The sequence below is a fragment of the Macrobrachium nipponense genome, chromosome 29 (assembly GCF_015104395.2).
Source record: "Macrobrachium nipponense isolate FS-2020 chromosome 29, ASM1510439v2, whole genome shotgun sequence".
Classification (NCBI taxonomy): domain Eukaryota; kingdom Metazoa; phylum Arthropoda; class Malacostraca; order Decapoda; family Palaemonidae; genus Macrobrachium; species Macrobrachium nipponense.
The window spans coordinates 14677844-14696518 of record NC_061092.1 but is presented as its reverse complement, the minus strand read 5'-3'; the positions used below and the strand labels follow the sequence as shown (position 1 = coordinate 14696518).

The window sequence follows — 18675 nt, the reverse complement described above, 5'->3', positions numbered from 1 at the left end:
GTGGATAGGTTTAGTTTTCAGGTCTTCTCATTCTCTACACCAGTTCACTTATGAGTTGCTTTTTGAGAATGGGTTTCAAATCTCTCTCTCTCTCTCTCTTCTCCTCTCTCGGTCTCCTCTCTCTCTCTCTCTGAGTTATCAGGTAGTTTTAGTTTTCGGGGTATGATTTTCTTTATCAGTCCTCCTCAGGGTTGCAATTTGAAAATGGGCATATTAATTTTATTATTTCGTTGTTCTTATGGCTTTTAAACTCTCTCTCTCTCTCTCTCTCTCTCTCTCTCTCTCTCTCTCTCTCTCTCTCTATATATATATATATATATATATATATATATATATATATATATATATATATATTATTTTCACATTTTTCTTCGCAGATTTAAAAATTTGTTCTCTTTAGCCTTTTTTCCACTTCTTTTGCAGTACCTGGAGTTTTAGCATAGAAACTATAACTTGCTGTTGCTTCTAAGCATTGTATTCATTCCGCCACATCATCTGGTTTCCCTGTAACTTGTTGCGTGCAAATTCCTTAGCATTTCTGAAATTCCGAATTCCGTTAACCTGCCGCAGTCATGGGGAATTTTCATCTATTCACAGTAAAATTATGTACCAGAGGCTCAATAGTCGTCTATAACGCAGGCCAGAAAAAAAAAAACCAGGGACTTTCAACTATGGACCAATAAAACGACTCATCTACATCTAAACCTACATCTAGGCTTCATCAATTCGTAATAATCTTCAGTATTATTATTCCGAGATATAATATAGATAAACCTCCACTTTGGCAGTTTGAACCGCTGATGTATAAGATCTGCCTGACCAGCACTTGATCTACTCACTCACAGAGGGCATAAAACTGATCGGAACTACTGTGATCCTGAAGGTATTTTGGAGTTATAGAAAGTTATAGAATGCCTTTCATGAATATAGTTTAACCCATTCCCTTCCCCCCACCCCCCGCCCACCCCCCCAACCCCAACCAGTAATGAGAAGAGATTTAATTCTCGTCGCTTAAGGCAATGAGGAGAAGTAAGAATTTTAAGAAGGCGTTCTCACCTCTTCTAATCCATGATTAATTGATCGAAATGTGTTGGACATCATAACTGCCAAGTCACTGGCGCCGAAGATCTTCTGTTTTAGGCCATGATGCAGTAATCAGCACCGCCAGAAGAGAGAAGCATACGATGCAATGTAAGCCTGATTGCAGCGAGATCGCTCAGAAAAGTAACGAGTCCGGAAATGCTGTGGGTTGACTTACGTTCATAAAAATCGTGATTATATACAATAAACTCCTCAGAATTATTCCGAACTCTCCGCGAAAAGAAAAATCGAAAGAAGTCTAAATCACTAACTAAACCTTCGCAGGCTTCAAAAAATAAAACTTCCATTTATTCAAACTCTCCGCCCCGTTCTTTTCCACGCTTTTGGAACTAGAAGCAAAGATTTTAATGTATTCAGTGCCCTCCCCACGACCATCCCCACTCCCCAACCCACCCACACACACACACACATACACACACACACACACACACATACACACACACACACACGGCCCCTCATCTTTCTCTGGCATCTTGTCTCTGTTAAACACGACTTACAACAAACATTAAACTGAATAGCTTGTCTTACTAAAAGATTTCGCGTCGCTTGCTTCCATATAGTCCCCCTTCTCATCCGGATGACATTAAATTGATTAAATTCGTTAAATGTAACAAAATGAATACAGCAAATGCCACTATACCTCCAGATACAGACCTATTCACTCGTGTCAACAAACTGGGTTGCAACTGCAAACAAATTAAACAAGAACACCGATTAACAAGACTGTAAATGGAAAAAATACTTTGCTGGCATTTTGGAAAGAAAGATGAATTTCAAGAGTCTCTCTCCATTATCTAATATCAAGTTTACAAGTAATCAACCCTGAGTGTGTTATACACAGCTATCAACTAAATAACGATATGTATAAAGGGACCCTCACATTAGATTTCATAACTCATAAGTGACAATGTCGGATTATGGCACCTTTAACATTGATACTGTAACCTATTAATCATTACGTGTTTCTATCGCATATTACAGTATAATCAAACAACGTAGATTATTATTCATGATATTTGTTTATAGGATATTACACATAATTTTAAGCTAATTAAAGAAGGTCTGTTACCTCACCTACAGGCAAATTATCATATCACACACATGATTATATAGCTTGTGAAATAACGTCTGCTTGTAGCACCTTAAAAATAATTACCACTTTATTAAAAGACTCAGCTTAACCTCCACTTCGTAGCATCTTGCACAGACCAATTTAAAGCCTATTCATTGCAACATCACGACTGACTGCGGCATCTTGCACAAATCAAGGCGACAGCCCTACAACAATTTCGACGTCGTCTGCGCAGGCGCCGGAAAGCCAATATTTTCACCCGTCGTGGTGCAATGGGTGAGGAAACGACATCGTCTAATCGAATGTGGATCCTGAGTGCTGTAGTTTATTCCCTTCACCCAATCTCGTCACCCTAAACTTCTCCCTCCTCCCCTCCCCCAGCACCCTTGCCCCCCCCCCCCCCCCCCCCCCCCCCCCCCCCCCCCCCCCCCCCCCCCCCCCCCCCCCCCCCCCCCCCCCCCCCCCCCCCCCCCCCCCCCCCCCCCCCCCCCCCCCCCACCCCCCCCACAACTCCTCGCCAACCCACGTACATCAGCTTTCATGGTGATTACACAGCTGTACCGCGTCCAGGTAGTTTAATACATTCAGCGAATTAATTCTACTAAGCTGTTTAATTAAACTCACGCACATATAGCATAACTATTAGTGTGCTGTGTGTGCAATGTATATATATATATATATATATATATATATATATATATATATATATATATATATATATATATATATACATATACATATATATATATATACATATATATATATATATATATATATATATACATAACATACTATATATATATATATATATATGTACACTACATATATATTAAATGTTATATGTTTATATACATATATATATATATATACACTACATATATATTAAATGTATATGTATATGTTTATATATATACATATATATATATATACGTGTATATATATAAAATATATATATATATATATATATAGTATATATATATAATATCTATATATATATATATATATATATGAATCAAATGCTACCTTTCTTCCTCCACTCATATCCTTACTTTCGTTCACACACACATTACTCTTCCTCCTCTTACATCTGGGCACCACAAGTTTCTGCTGTTTCTCTTCACTATCCTCAATCAACAAGGAATCATCTAAAGACATCAGCAACTCAATATTCCATTCACGGAACTTTCTTTTCCTTTTGCATCAAAATTTCAAGCCTGTCTCTGGCCTTTTTGGTTCACTCCATCCATGAAGATATTAATCAGTCATGCATCCATAACACATCACTGCCCAGGGCCCACTTCTACACCAAACCAGTCACTCCATCGTCTACTACTCGAACCTGAGTTTCACTTAAATAATAGGTTTTTAATCGCTTTAAAAAAATTACATTTCCGCCATACATAATCACCCTCAAAATCGTGTCTCCACCGACATTAAGATAAAAATCTCAACGTGTATGAATGAGAAACAGTGTTCCCATTCATTCCCAAATTTCCAAGCTTCGTTTCAATAAAAGATAAAAGAACCTATATATATCATTCTCCCTCTATCAGTCCTTTTGTCCGTCTTGCTCTGCTAATCAGTAATTTTTTGCCTTTGTATCAAAAGAGTCATTATCACCTTTCCCTTTATGCTCGTCATTCATTAATTCCTTTGACACATTTCCCTCATTCAGATACAACTTGCAAACCCCCCGGTTGGCTACTCGGTTGCACTTACCATCCGCACCTCAGCATCTTGCATCTAATCCTATTAACTCCTACCGCCTTTGCAACACCAAATTCTAATGACCTCATTCCCTCAAAAATTACTTCTGCAAATATTCTTGAACATGAGCTGATCCTCTTCGCTTTTGCATCGACTACGTGGTTTGTTTCCTTATAACATATATTCATTTGCAGGTAATTTTAAATGTAAGTTATTTTCTTATATTCATTTGCAGGTAATTTTAAATATAAGCTATTTTCACTATGAATATAGCCACATTCTGGGGGTCTCCTTTCCAACAAAATCTACCTTCTAATTTATTTAATTTCCTACACATTGTCCACGCGTTATATTATCATATAATGCTGTATAAATGTAAAGTGCATCCATATATTAATATTTCTGCGAAGCCTATGAAGATTAGACTAAGTTTAACTATAACGAAACCCTAAACAAGAAAATGCATGGGAACTTGATAAACGTTATACACTATATATACTTTTTAGCACGATGCAACTGTGAAATTAATTTAAATATTACCTTCATTTTTTAAGAGACAAGTACACTAGTACATTAAAAAAACATACCTACGGCTAGAGGAGGGAGAGAAATAATTGTTTGTTACCCATTCCAGTTAGGAGCACACCACCAAACTACTATGCATTAATATCAGTCAGAACATAAAAGATACCCCCCATTTATGTGAACCGGCACATACACGCCAGCAGTTCTGGTAATTTTCATTTGCATCACCGTCTTTTCCTATCAGCATCACTGCTGGAGTATTATTAGAAGGAAGGGAGAGTAAGAAAAAAAATGGCTATACAATAGAATGCAAATATCAGGGTCTCCCTGAATGTTCGATAACAACCGCGCCGGGGGAGAGAGTCGCAAGGACTCTCTACCAAGGAGATGGGACTCTCGTGTTCGCCACCGGGGGTCCCTTAGTTCACTAGCGTGGCGCTAGGGGCAGCACATTCGCCTGACTGACAAACTTCTTCTGGATCTTGCAATGTAGCGTGAGATACTTGCTTTAATAGAGTCGCTCTCTTTCTCTGTCTGTCTGCTTTTTACCCCTCTTTGACTGTGGAATGTTAAACATATTTGCCCTCCCACAGGAAAGAGAAAATGACTTGTTATAAACTAAGGCAGAGTGATTTCATTTCGGTTACTGAACAATTAGATAACACTTCTAACATTGCTGAGCCCGTAGGAGAGTAGTTCCGTCAGTGGACCTCATGCGGTGCACTGTAGGCATTACTTAAGTTTCTTTGCAGCGTGCCTTCGGCCCCTAGCTGCAACCACTTTCGTTCCTTTTACTATACCTCCTTTCATATTCTCTTCATCTTACTTTCCACCCTCTCCTAACACTTGATTCATAGTGCAACTGCGAAGTTTGCCTCCTGTTACACCTTTCAAACCTTCTATTGCCAATTTCCATGTCAGCGCTGAATGACCTCATAGGTCTCAGTGCTTGGCTTTGGCCTAAATTTTATATTCAACTCAACTCTATCTTTGCTGAGGTAAAAGCAGCTTTCAGTGAAGGGGTTCTCGTCAATTTTCCAAGTCATGACAGCTGCACACAATTAGATTTCTATTGACAAGATGACGAGATGGTGACACACCACAAATTTCAAGTTACACTTGCTGCATCGTATCTGTTGCAAAAGTCACGTTATCTCTATAAAAGTCTTTTAGGAGCCACAAATTCAAAAGTAATAAGCTTTAATTATTCTTTTATACCATTCAGTTCTGTAACGATGAATTCTACTCTTCTTTTTGGCATGTCTGTACAGGAATATATTAGTACCATTTTAGCAGAATTCCGCTTGATATATTTGCCGTAGTCCCAATGACAATAAAACAGTTGTAAAATGTTTAGTTGGGTGCAACTTAAATTTCCAGATGTCCTGATAACTAAGCCGATGTCACACCGTTCACAGCTTTAAATTGTTCAAAATACAGTTTGCAGACGGTTGAACTAGTAAAAACATATAAATAAAACACACTGAGAGGAGACGAACATAGAAATATAGAACGGGCAGCATTATGTGAGCCTTCTTCATCCAACAATCCGCTGACAGACTAGATATTATATCTATATATTACCTTAAACGACTTCGAATCCCATATCTTACACAAAATTGAAGAGTTAACGATGGTAGGGCTACTTTTTCAAATAAAGGTGACAAAATGATTTGGAAGTGAGATAGCGGCTTGTCACATTTCCACAGGTATTATTTTCAGCTTACTTGTGTTTCATTTTCTAGGTTTCAGTTTTATTTTCTTGTAAATCCTAACGTTCGTTTTATAGTTTGCAGGAACTGGAGAAAGTCGAAACAAACGACTCAAAAAAAAAAAAAAAAAAAATTCATGGAGAATATGCCTTTGTTTGCAGTGCCTCCGGAGAGAGTGGAGATCAGGACATTCGCCTACCCGGAGAACGCCTTGTACCGCGCTGGGGACACCATCGACCTCAACTGCACCGCCAGGAACGCCAAGCCCAGGGCAGACCTCACTTGGGAGATCAACGGACGCAAGGTAAATTATAATAACAATAATTCGTCCTATGAAGAACCTGTCTTGATTGATCTTACCGTTAAATGGAATGGGATATAAAATTTAGGCCAAAGGGAAAGCAGTTTTACAGTAAAGGAATTTAATGGACTATACAATTTGGGGCAAAGGCCTAGCGCTGGGACCTCAGAGGTCATTCAGCGCTAAAAGGGAAATTGACAGGGGAAAGGTTTAAAAGGTTTAACAGGAGGAAAACCTCGCAACTGCACTGTGAAACAATTGTTAGGAGAGGGTGGAAAGTAAGATGGAAGAAAGACAATATGAATGAAGTACAGTAAAACGAAAGTAAGGGGGTTGAAGCTTACGGCCTAAGGGTCGCTGCAAGGAACCGGAATGCCTACAGTGCACCGCGTAGTGTGCACTGACAGTACTAACTTCCCCCACACCCCTCAGACGGGGATCTTGCGACTGAAGGAAATGACTCCACCTAAAGGGGAACTGAATAACCACAGTGTCTTTAGTTTCAAAAAGGGACACGATAAGAAATTCGAAATAGCTGAGAAGTGGTAATATCCTTTGCCTAATGCATGTCGTTAACATATCTGTTCTTGTAGTAGTGTAAATTTCGTTTTATTCAATTATTTGTAGATTGTTCGTATCTGCTGTATGTATAGTATGTAAACACAGCGGAATGCTTTTTGTTAAAAAAATCATAACAGCTTTATTTGATGTAAATACCAGTTATTAGTTATTTTATGATAAAGTATAAAAAAAGTTGTAAAAATACAACTATATATATATATATATATATATATATATATATATATATACATATATATAGATATATATATATATATATATATATATATATATATATATATATATATATATATATATATATATATATATATAGTATATATAGCTGAGATAACTAAGTTGCACGCACACCACTAGCATTATCGCTTGATTTAGCCAATCCTTTCAACGAAAAACAGTCTCAATGGGAACTGAAGTTATTTTAAAGTTATGGGTAAACTTCACTTTAAGATGAACGGGCTAACAGAGCTGCATTCGTTTTGCTTATAGATTAAATCATTTCAAATGCCCTTCGCATCCATATTCAAAGGGTACGAGCTTCTACGTGGTATACTTCGCGAATTATCTGTTTAATAAGCTTTTGACAAACCAGCAGTGTGAAATAGGAGTTCAAGCGCTGGGACCTAAGAGCTCATTCGGCGCTTAAACGAATACTGGGAGTAAAAGGTTACACAGGTGTAACAGGAGGAACATCTCGCAGTCGCTTATGAAACAATTGTTAGAAGTGGGCGGAAAGTAAGATGGAAGTATATGAAAGGAGGTATAGTAAAAGGAATGAAACGGGTTGTAGCTATGGGCCGAAAGGACGCTGCTATGAACCTCATGTAATGCCTACAGTGTACCGTGCGTGAGGTGGACTGACGGCACTAACCCCCACTCCCCTTAAGGGAGACAGAAAAATAAGAGCGATTTCTTGTTGTTTGGGAGATAAAGGTGTGTGAAAAAAAAAAAGAAGTAAATTCAGCATATGTCAAAAATGTATCTAAAAGGAAATGACTTAGGGTTAGTACAATGGAAAATCCAAATGATCACTTTATATGACGACATCTTTTCATACAAGATCGACAGAGCACGAAAGGAAAGTAGGGGAGGGAAGGGTCTAGGAAAAAGAAGAAGAAGAAGAAGAAAAAAGAGGTGGATCCTATCCCCCTAATGAAGCGTTAGTCCAGCCTTTTAGAGGAGAGAGGATTAAATGGCATTAGGGGGAACAGTCTTATCTATGTTCCCTACATGCGAGTTGCTCTGATCCAGCAGAAGAATGCATCTGGAACGCTTTTAAAGGCCTTCGGTGTCTCCAAATAAATGGTGTAGAAGAACCTGAGGAAAGTTCTTTAGTTTCTCTAAAATGGTTGAATTGAAAGACGCTAGATTTGTATTTTAACCAAGCGACCATTCACGCAAGAATCAGGACTATGATGATCCATTCAATTATGACGAGGATAATGGATAATGGAAGAGGCAACCTAATATCTTGAACAAACTAGACATATTAGAAAATAATATAAGAGTGGTATCTCACAACGCCTCTCCCCTTCTTCCGACACCCCTGAAAAAAAAAAATTGTGTTTTGGCAGTGTATTAGGTTGAAGGAAAACAGTCGAATGAACTAAACCCTTACTTGGCATATTGTCTTAAACAAACAAGACATAATAGGAACTAATGTAAGAGTGGGATCTCGCAACGCCTCTTCCCCCCCCCCCCCCCCCCCACCCACCAAAAGATAGCCTCGTTGTTCTGGCAGTTTATTAGTTTGAAGGAAAACAGTCGAATGAAGGAATCCATTACTTGGTTTGTTGATTTCCTTTACATGAAATATGCGGAATTCAAAAATTTTTAAATACCACATTAAATTTCGTAATAATACTTGTATTAATTATCCGTAGTTTCATAGCATAAAAAGAACCACATTACTCTATGAATCCCGATAACTATCCATACATTCTCCACTAGCCGCCATTTTCTGACCTCAATTTCAGGGAAACAAGTTACTGGTACTGAGTCACATCAACTGTGCATTTGATATCTAGGCTAGTCCCTTACGACGCTCCTGATTGGCTGCTGATAAGCCATTGACAGGGCTGGAAACCCTCAGTCTCTCGAGAGAGTTCCCATAGGCAGGATGTATGTTTCACTTCTCCTGAGGGACACGTCTTTGAAAAGTATCCTTCATGAGAGGTGGAACATACATCCTGCCCATGTGAACTCTCTCGAGAGACCGAGAGTTTCCAGCCCTGTGATTGGCTTATCAACAGCGAATCAGGAGCGTCGTAAGGGACTGGCCTAGACATCAGATGCACGGTTGATGTGAATCTACTGTAGTAATGATTACAACTGACTACTCATTTGCATCAATGGAAAACGCAAATATACTATTACAGAACCATAGCTTATTACATTCAACATCATCTATTGCGACAGTCACACGCATTGACACAGTGAGCCACTTTTATCTGCGTTTTGGGGAGAGGTGGGGAGGGAGGGAGGGAAAGAGGAGAGGGGGAGGGGGAGGGAGGGAAGGGGTGTTTCTGGAGGCTGAGCGAAATCCCTCGATATGGCAAATCAATAGCGATTCCCGCGACCGTACTACTACCGTCTCCTGGGTCGCAATGTTAGACAGCAATAAAACTAAGAGTAATGGCTAATATCATACGAGCATTTTATAGAAGGGTTTCAATCTTCACCACTCACGAAATGTTACGGATCCCTTTGCATGATGTCTTCATGCTATGAAGGAGACGAAACTCTCGAAGAAAAGGTTAAGGAGACATCTGAAAGAGACATCTGAAAATGGTGTATAGATTGAAAGCAGGTACCAGGGTGAAGGACATTTCGAGCTCTCTCTCTCTCTCTCTCTTTTCTCTCTCTCTCTCATATTTATACTTTAATGCTAAATTGTTGATGAACCTAATGTAGAGATATTATTCTCATTCACTTCAAGCTCACCGGAAAATGAGAGAGAGAGAGAGAGAGAGAGAGAGAGAGAGAGAGAGAGAGAGAGAGAGAGAGAGAGAGAGATTTGAAACCCATTCTCAAAAAGAGAAGACCTGAAGACTAAAACTAAATAAATAAATAAAGGAGGAGAGCAAGTTTATGAAATAAGGTTTAAGTAAACGATCTTAAAATGGAATGGGAATCTTACCTTAATTACGGTTAAAATGAAAAAAAAATTATAGTAATCACGATCAATTACTCGGATTAAAAATAAATTAAATTGAAATTATAAAAAAAACATAAGTCTTTGTGGAATGAGTAAAAACAATATAAGTAAATTTAAGTAATTGCGGCTCTGCAAAATAATAAAAAATGATAACGTGAATGTTGAATTCCAGTTGAAATGCAACTTATGGAAAAAGAAAACTGTGAATGAAGTTAATTACCCTAAAACTGTAACGAAGGAAAAAAAAAAAGAATAGTAAAACTCTCCGGACTTACTTAAAATTCGATGCTACAAGCCAAGACTTCATGTTAAAGATAAGAAACCCAAAGCATTATCAATGAACACCAGACAGCAGAACATTAAAAGAAACATCTAAAAAAAATCCCCTCCCCCTGTCCCCCCATTTCAAACGACTCCCTGAATTAATATTATTACGAAAATCCCTGGAAGACTTACTTAGTAAGTCTAGGAATAACTGTCTTCCCCAGAGACTGAACGATCCTAGGTACCACTGCATATTACCATTTATAATCACAACACATCCTGTTACTCTGTTATAATCTCGTATGGAATGCCTTACGATAGCTCCTATTACGCTTTCACAATCGTCTCCTTAAAGAAACTTATTCTTGATGGTGCTAAGATTCGCTCGTATCCGCAAAATTGGCGTCGTAAACTTTAAACTCATCAGGAACAGCCAAACAAGCGCTATAGTCAACATTTTTAATTCCATTGGGACGTTTCGGCTTTAACGCACAAAACCATACCATTTTCGACCTAAAATGGGGACAAAACACACACACACACAAACATAAAATCTTTATACTAGTAAAATACAAAATCAAAGAAAGGTCCCACTCGAGAATAATATATTCTATAAACTTTAAACTTATTTACTATGTTTGAGACCTATCCTGTTTTGGCAGAAGAATTTATTTATACACACACACACACAGACACACACACACACACACACATATATATATATATATATATATATATATATATATATATATATATAAAGAGAGAGAGAGAGAGAGAGAGAGAGAGAGAGAGAGAGAGAGAGAGAGAGAGAGAGAGGTTCCACTATGAAGACGCTATAACTATGCAGTCTGAATCTGAAACGAAAGGTCATACCATTTTTCGTTTAGCTTCTTTGACTCTATATATATGTATATATATATTATTTCATTATACAGACGCTTACGGCTACAACATACACAAGAATTCTTGGATGCCTCTGATAAGGATCATTCCTTCAGCTCAAAAGCTATCTACGACCCTAGGACTCACCAGAGGACTAGTAATTTGAGATCCTCGCAAGCTAACTGTCTCAGCCATACTCAAAAGAAACGGGAACAATGGCAAAATAAGAAAGACAGGTTTTACAATAATATATATAAAAAAACGAAACAAATACGAACATGGACAAACAGACTGACTTTTAAAACCATGATCTCTAATGGTACAAAAGATGGAATCTGGGACATGACGCTGCAGCAAGCACCACAATTTTTATCACAATCTTGAAGTATCCAGATATGTGTGTGTGTGCGTGTGTGTGTGTGTGTGTGTGAGAGAGAGAGAGAGAGAGAGAGAGAATCTTCGATTGCCAGCAAGAGAAAATTCTGCCTCTAACATCTGACTTTGAAAGAACTTTTATCAAAGAATCGTTTGGAAACAAAATATAAACGCTACTGTCAATGGCAACAGCATTTGAGGTTTATGAATAATCAGGTGACAAGCATTGGGAGTCTCAGTTCATCTGGTATGTCAATTAAATAAAAATACGACGATGATAAATAGGCCTACGAAAACCCTTCCATCCCAAAATCAATTTTTAAGGTAATGAAAGGAAACTCAAGAACCCAGCACTCATTTCCAAACCGATAGTTAGTTTTCGTATCGCAATAATGTATAAAATAATAAACATTGAATAAATCCCAGATTGATCAGTGCGCCCAGACAACACGAATGAACTTATAAAAAGAGCTCCAACCCAAAAGAGGAATAAAACTGTTTCGAAAGAGACTGAAATCCAAGCACCCAGCGCGCCTTCGTCTGCGGTCTCTCTGGGTTACACGTTATCTTAAATGATGGTTATTTTCATCCTCATACCAGAGATTCTTTTAAAGGCACAGGCTTTCTGTGGAGGAGGAGGAGGAGGAGGAGAGATTTTCTTTTGAGTTTTCCGTGTTTCACCAATATCTGCTGCTTCTTTCGAAAGTTCAAGTGACGTCGCCACGAATAATGTAGTATGAGGTCAATCAAGTGAGGTCAAAATTGAAATGGTGCAATGAAGGCTGACACCATGGGGAGAGTATTGCCATTAGTATCATTAACTGAGATCTTGGTGGTATGAAATTGCAATTAACTGGGGATTCTGTGTCATGAAATTATCATGAACACTGACTTGCAGGGACATTAGATTATAATTAACGGCGAGGTGACTATAGTGAGGTAAAATTATTATTAACCATTGAAAGTCAGATAACTGGCAGGGAATTATTATTAGCGCTGAAGCAATGTCATCGTTACCAGTGACACTATGGACGCCAAATTACTATAGAGCGACATCACCGGTAGCAAGCCAAAGCCTTACCCACCTCTCAAAGAAACAAATAAGGCGTGATCCGACATCCAGCTTACTAGGGGCGCATGCTAAACTCTATGGTCAAATAGCGCATTGTTTCACCGACGAAAATTAAAATAAATACCCTATATTTTATTAGAAATAATTGTTCGGTACTGTTTAACATGCACGTTATTTATTCTTTTACATTTTCATTCTCATAAATAAATCATAAATATCCTATCCTAAAATTTATGTACCTTAAACTCGACGCGAAACACCTTTTTCAGACCTTTTTAGGCTTTTCAACAGGGCTTTCTACCCCCCAAACGAGAACAACACTGCAACAACAAAGTAGTTTGTAAGCTTGCTCCCTGAGTAAGCAAAAACATTGGTAACAAAGAGGCAAGACAGAGCATTCCAAAGCTTAGCTGACAAACTATAAACGAAATAAAACTGACTATTTTCTCCCACGATCTCCCTTGCAGGTGCGAGACCTGGATCTCCACATGTACCCCGACCATTACGACAACCGCCACCGGGTGACGTCAACACTGGCCATCCGCTGGTCGGCGCCCGACTACTTCGAACGAAACCAGGCCACCGTCAAGTGCATAGCCGACGTGTCGGGTCACAAGAAGACGGCCACCAAGGAGCTCTACTTAGACCCGGCATCGAGCGCCGCCTTCAACCATCGATACGCGTCGTCAGGTGAGAGAACACGAAAGGGACACACCTCCTACAGGTTTAAATGACGTCACTCAAACGTCGCAGGTTGTGGGGTGTAATGCAAATCCAGCAGTAGGTCTGAAACCGAGGTATCTGCTTTTAAATGAATAATGGATATTAAAGTAAAGCAAATCAGCTTGTATATGAATGATGGATATTAGAGTAAAGCAAATCTGCTTGTAAATGAATGATGGATATTAAAGTAAAGCATAGTTAATGAAGTTAGACAGTTGTAGGTGTGAGAACTGACCAAATAGAACAGATGAAAAGTAAAAGACAAAAAGAAAGCAGTTGGAAGCTGACGGTAATTTGTGAAAAAAAAGACCTAAGTACCTTCTGCAAACACTTCTGCCTGAATCAAGCACTTTCTAACAACTTTTCGCGGTCTCCAACTGCTCTTGCATCAATCAGCTCTGCTTCTCCACTATTTTCTATATTCAAGAATTTCAAAATACTCACTCCATCGACATAGTGCTACAATCTCTAAAGGCATCATCCCTTGACTTGCATACTCAAACATCCACTTGCTCATTAACTTTTCTACCTGGATTTACTTCCTCGTAAAACAACTTAAGGTACCTGCTCACGTTCACCTCTCTACTTTCTTCTTTTTCTCTAACTTTCATGTCAAGTGTCATATCCATACTCTTGTTTACCTGCGATTTTCTCAAATAATTTCCTTTTGCGTTCATTGGGCTTCATTTATTGCACCCACCATTTATTAGTTACAATCACTCTTCTACCTTGCTTTATCTACAAACTCCCTGCTGACTCTTTGACGTCAACTTAAAGATCCATATCTTACTTTAATTCTTTAAATTATTTATGCCATTTTCTCCGCAGATAAAAAAATTTGTAAACATTAGTAAGTACCCAAATTCTCCTTCTCTCCACAGGTCACCACCCGACGGCGAGATTGCAAACTTGGACTATTCTGATATTCACATCTATTTTTATAAACACGGCATATCTATAGAAACACAGATATGGACGAGATGAAAAGCTTTGTCTCTGTACATGAAGGGATGAAGAAAAGCCGCTTTGTTTTCTAGTTAATGAAAACGGAAGACGCGTTCTCCCCTCTCAATGTTATGTAAACAGAAGAAACTTTTAGCTCTCAATTTTATGGAAAATGAGAGGAATATTATATCTCTCAATTTAATGAAAATGGGAAAAGTTTATACCTCTCAATTCAATGAAAATGGGAAGAAATTTTTTCCTTCTCAGTTGAGAGAAAACGGAGGATACGCTTTACCTGTTTAAAGAAAACGTAAGAAACTTTTCCTCTGCATTAAAGAAAACGGAAGAAGCGCTTCACCGTTCGACGTAATGCAAACGGAATATATAAACGCTTGACCTTCATTCACTGCGAAGGAAAGAGACGGTGTAGTCACGTGGAAGCGTGACGTGTGTGACTCAGTTTCCGTGACATGCCATTGCGATGTGTTAATTGTATTTAGTCTTAAGGCCGCCGATAAAGAGACCACGAGTGATGTCGAGGAAATCTGGAACTCGGTTATTCGATAAACAGATGATCTACAGAGCACCTGCTGACCCCCTTTTATCACCGACCTCTGTTTTATCAGATCCGTTATCAGTAGTGATGTTATTTCCGTCTGTTCCCCCCTCCTTCCCCCAACCCCAACCCCACCCTAACCCCCCTTTGGCCGTAGGTGGTGAAGTTTTTTGGTTGTCGTTATTATTGTGATACATCTCATTGCTGTTTATTCTACGTGTTATTATCGATATTAAGATTGATAGTAGAATTATTATTATTATTATTATTATTATTATTATTATTATTATTATTATTATTATTATTATTATTATTATTATTGATGTCATGCTATTGTGAGATTAATACAACTGTAATTTTGCTAAGTGCCATTATTGATATTAATATTGATAGTAGTCTCATTATTATTATTATTATTATTATTATTATTATTATTATTATTATTACTGGGCGCTGTTGTCGTTAAGATTTAGTCTTTTTTTGTCCTAGTGATCAATATCCTTTCGTTTTCATTGTAAGTGTGAATTATCGATATTAATATTGATAGTAAAATTACCCATTATTTCCACTATATTAATTTTGTGGCTGTTGTAATAGTACCTCCTTTATCCAAATCGTAGAAAAGTAGAGAACTGTATTTGTCGCCATAATCTTATATAATAATGACCCCATCATCATTTTGATTTCACTTCCCTCTGCATTTGCAATTAGGCTTAGGTAAGTTTGGACACTTTGGTTATACCTATATAGAACATTAAGCATACTCTATATAAAAAGTAAATAAGTAGCTGTTTGGTACTTATGTACTTAAAGAGGTTAATAGTACCATTGCAGAATCTTGCTGATAGAAAACGAAAAAATGAAATATTAAAAGAATTTACTGCGAAGGAAGACATGCAATTGGTTTTTTAATATGTCCAGTCAAACTGCCATTATGGGAAGTACTATGAACTAATAACAATGTGAAGTAATCCCTCCACTTGGACACATTTATGTATGTTTGTGTGTGTGTAGCGGACCGCGATATATAAACACCAGATACACATGCATGTGTATATGTGCATGTGAAAGATGTAAAAGCATAAAGTGCATAAAGCATACATGTATACATACTGACAGACATCCGCAGTTAATAAATATGGAAAATATGCAAGAATACATGCACACAATAACTTTCCAATAGTCCATTTGTACATATGAATATACGTTCACAAACACCATACGAATACATGCACAAACATCATCAAAGCGACATACGTGCATTGCAATTGCATTTTGAATTTTACTGAAGTTTTTCAAATCCAACTTAAATGTCATATAAGTAATTCATGTTTAAGTGATTCCCTCCATGCATACTGCCCCCAAAATGCTATGTGATTTTAATTTTACTAAATTAAATGTCAGTGTGAGACAAACGTCAAAGAATCACGAAATGCATCGGAATATCTGTGTGCGTGCAGATAATAATAATAATAATAATAATAATAATAATAATAATAATAATAATAATAATAATAATAAATAAATAATAGTAAAAAAAGGAGCTTGAAAAATAACTTCTCAAGATACTATAATTTTCATTGAGTTATGTTTATCAATCACATTACTTCACTTATTGATATCATTATCCCTATTACCTAATGATTATTATTATTATTATTATTATTATTATTATTACCTAACACGATACATATTCGTATTTTCCCCAGTGTTCCCTTACGCAACTCAAGGTTTTATTCCGATACCTATATTTTACTAAATAATAACAATTACCACTGAAACGGAAGTTCAACCTACGAAACACGAAAGGAAAAAAATATTACATTAATAATTAGCAAATTCTTCTCTCTCCTCTTCGTCGTCATCATCATCATCACAATCATCATCATCATCACGGAACAACTAGAAGATGAAGAAAGGAATTGAAAAAATAAATAAATATAAAGAGGACAAATTGAAAGAGTATATATGTAAAAAGAAGAAAATGAAGAGGATAGAGAAGATAGCATTGATGGTAATTGGAGAGCAAAAAAAAAAATGGAAATAAATAAATCTTGAGGGAAAAAAGTATTTTAAAACAAATAAAGGGACGAACAACAAAGTAAAGTGAAAAACCTCGTAGAAAATGATGTAGGGGGGAAGAAAAAGAAAGAGAGAAAAAAAAACACGGAAACAGATAAAAAATATAAAAAAAAAGATAAATAACACCAACGTTTAAAAAAAATAACCCTCGAAGCAATAGAAGAATGATAACAATGGAATTCACTCCTTCCGAAATCAATGGTGGGGTTTATTCGGTGCTTAAGTGACACATGTCTCACTCCTTTCGGATTCCTAGACAAGCGATATACAATTCTGCATATATGCAATGTATATTTGCTCGGGGATTTGAGAGAGAGAGAGAGAGAGAGAGAGAGAGAGAGAGAGAGAGAGGATTGAACGTACTCAAGTGGTTGGTGGTTTGAGAACTATATACCTGCATCTCTCTCTCTCTCTCTCTCTCTCTCTCTCTCTCTCTCTCTCTCTCTCCCAACATACTGTTAAACAGTTTCAACCTGCTTTTAGGCGTTTCTTTTTTATTCTGATATTCGAACTCAATTTATTTCCTTTCTCGGCGCAATCGGGTTTTCTGTTCAGCAGCTACAGCATATAACCAAGGCCACCGAAAACTGATCTTCCGGTGGTCTCGGTATAATGCTGTATGAGCTGCGGACCATGAAACTTTAACCACGGTCCGTGGTGGCCTATCCTATATCGTTGTCAGAAGGACGATCATGGCTAACTTTAACCGTAAATAAAATAAAAACTAACGAGGCTAGAGGGTTGCAATTTGATACTTTTGGTGATTGGATGGTGGATGATCAACGGACCAATTTGCAGCCCTCTAGCCTCTGTAGTTTTTAAGATCTGAGGACGGACAAAAAAAAAGTGCGGAAGGACAGACAAATCAGTCACAATAGTTTTCTTTTACAGAAAACTAAAAGCAACGTGCGTTAAAGAAAAAAAAGAGAGAGAAATATATATATATATATATATATATATATATATATATATATATATATATATATATATATATATATATATATATATATATATGCAAATGAGCAGCACTTGACAACTCACCCTTACCTATCTGAATGTTCCCAGAGAGTTAATATTTTTCTCTTGGATGCTGGAAACACCCTAAGGGCAAAACCGGGAAACATATACATAATACACGTATGATGAATAGGCAGCTGTACACCAACGCGCAAACGTACACACTCACATACATACATATACAGTATATAGACGTTTGTGCGTTCAACCACAAAAGACAAATGCCCACCTATGAAGTATGCCTTTTCATAAACCAGTAAACACAAACACTCACATACATATGTGAGTGTGTACGTTTGCGTTAACCACAAAAGACAAATGCCTACGTATGAAGTATGCATCTTCATAAACCAGTAAACACAAACACTCACATATAACCACATATGTGACCGAAAGGATACGCGCCCTTACATTCTGTATAACACCTGAGAGTCGCGAAGTTATTTTTACCCGATAAAGAAACTTTGGTTCGTTCAAACTTTGTAAAAACCTTGTCTTAAAGAAGATATTCCATGAAAAAAATTATTTTTCATATTCTCCGTCTTTCTTTCAATATAAATTCTTCTTCCCAGCTTTATCCCTATATATATATATATATATATATATAT

The 18675-nt window shown here is 37.3% G+C and overlaps 1 protein-coding gene across 2 annotated transcripts in view; it reads left to right on the top strand.

The window, feature by feature from the left end:
* LOC135206140 (uncharacterized) overlaps positions 1-17981 on the top strand; it is a 286363-nt gene extending 268382 nt beyond the window's left edge. For both annotated transcript variants that reach the window (XM_064237397.1, XM_064237396.1), the window contains exons 6-8: positions 6279-6421; positions 13212-13434; positions 14349-17981. In XM_064237397.1, the coding sequence (XP_064093467.1) occupies positions 6279-6421; positions 13212-13434; positions 14349-14428 (446 nt within the window). In that variant the 3' untranslated portion in view covers positions 14429-17981. The remainder of the gene's footprint in view (positions 1-6278; positions 6422-13211; positions 13435-14348) is intronic.
* Positions 17982-18675: the final 694 nt, after the last annotated feature.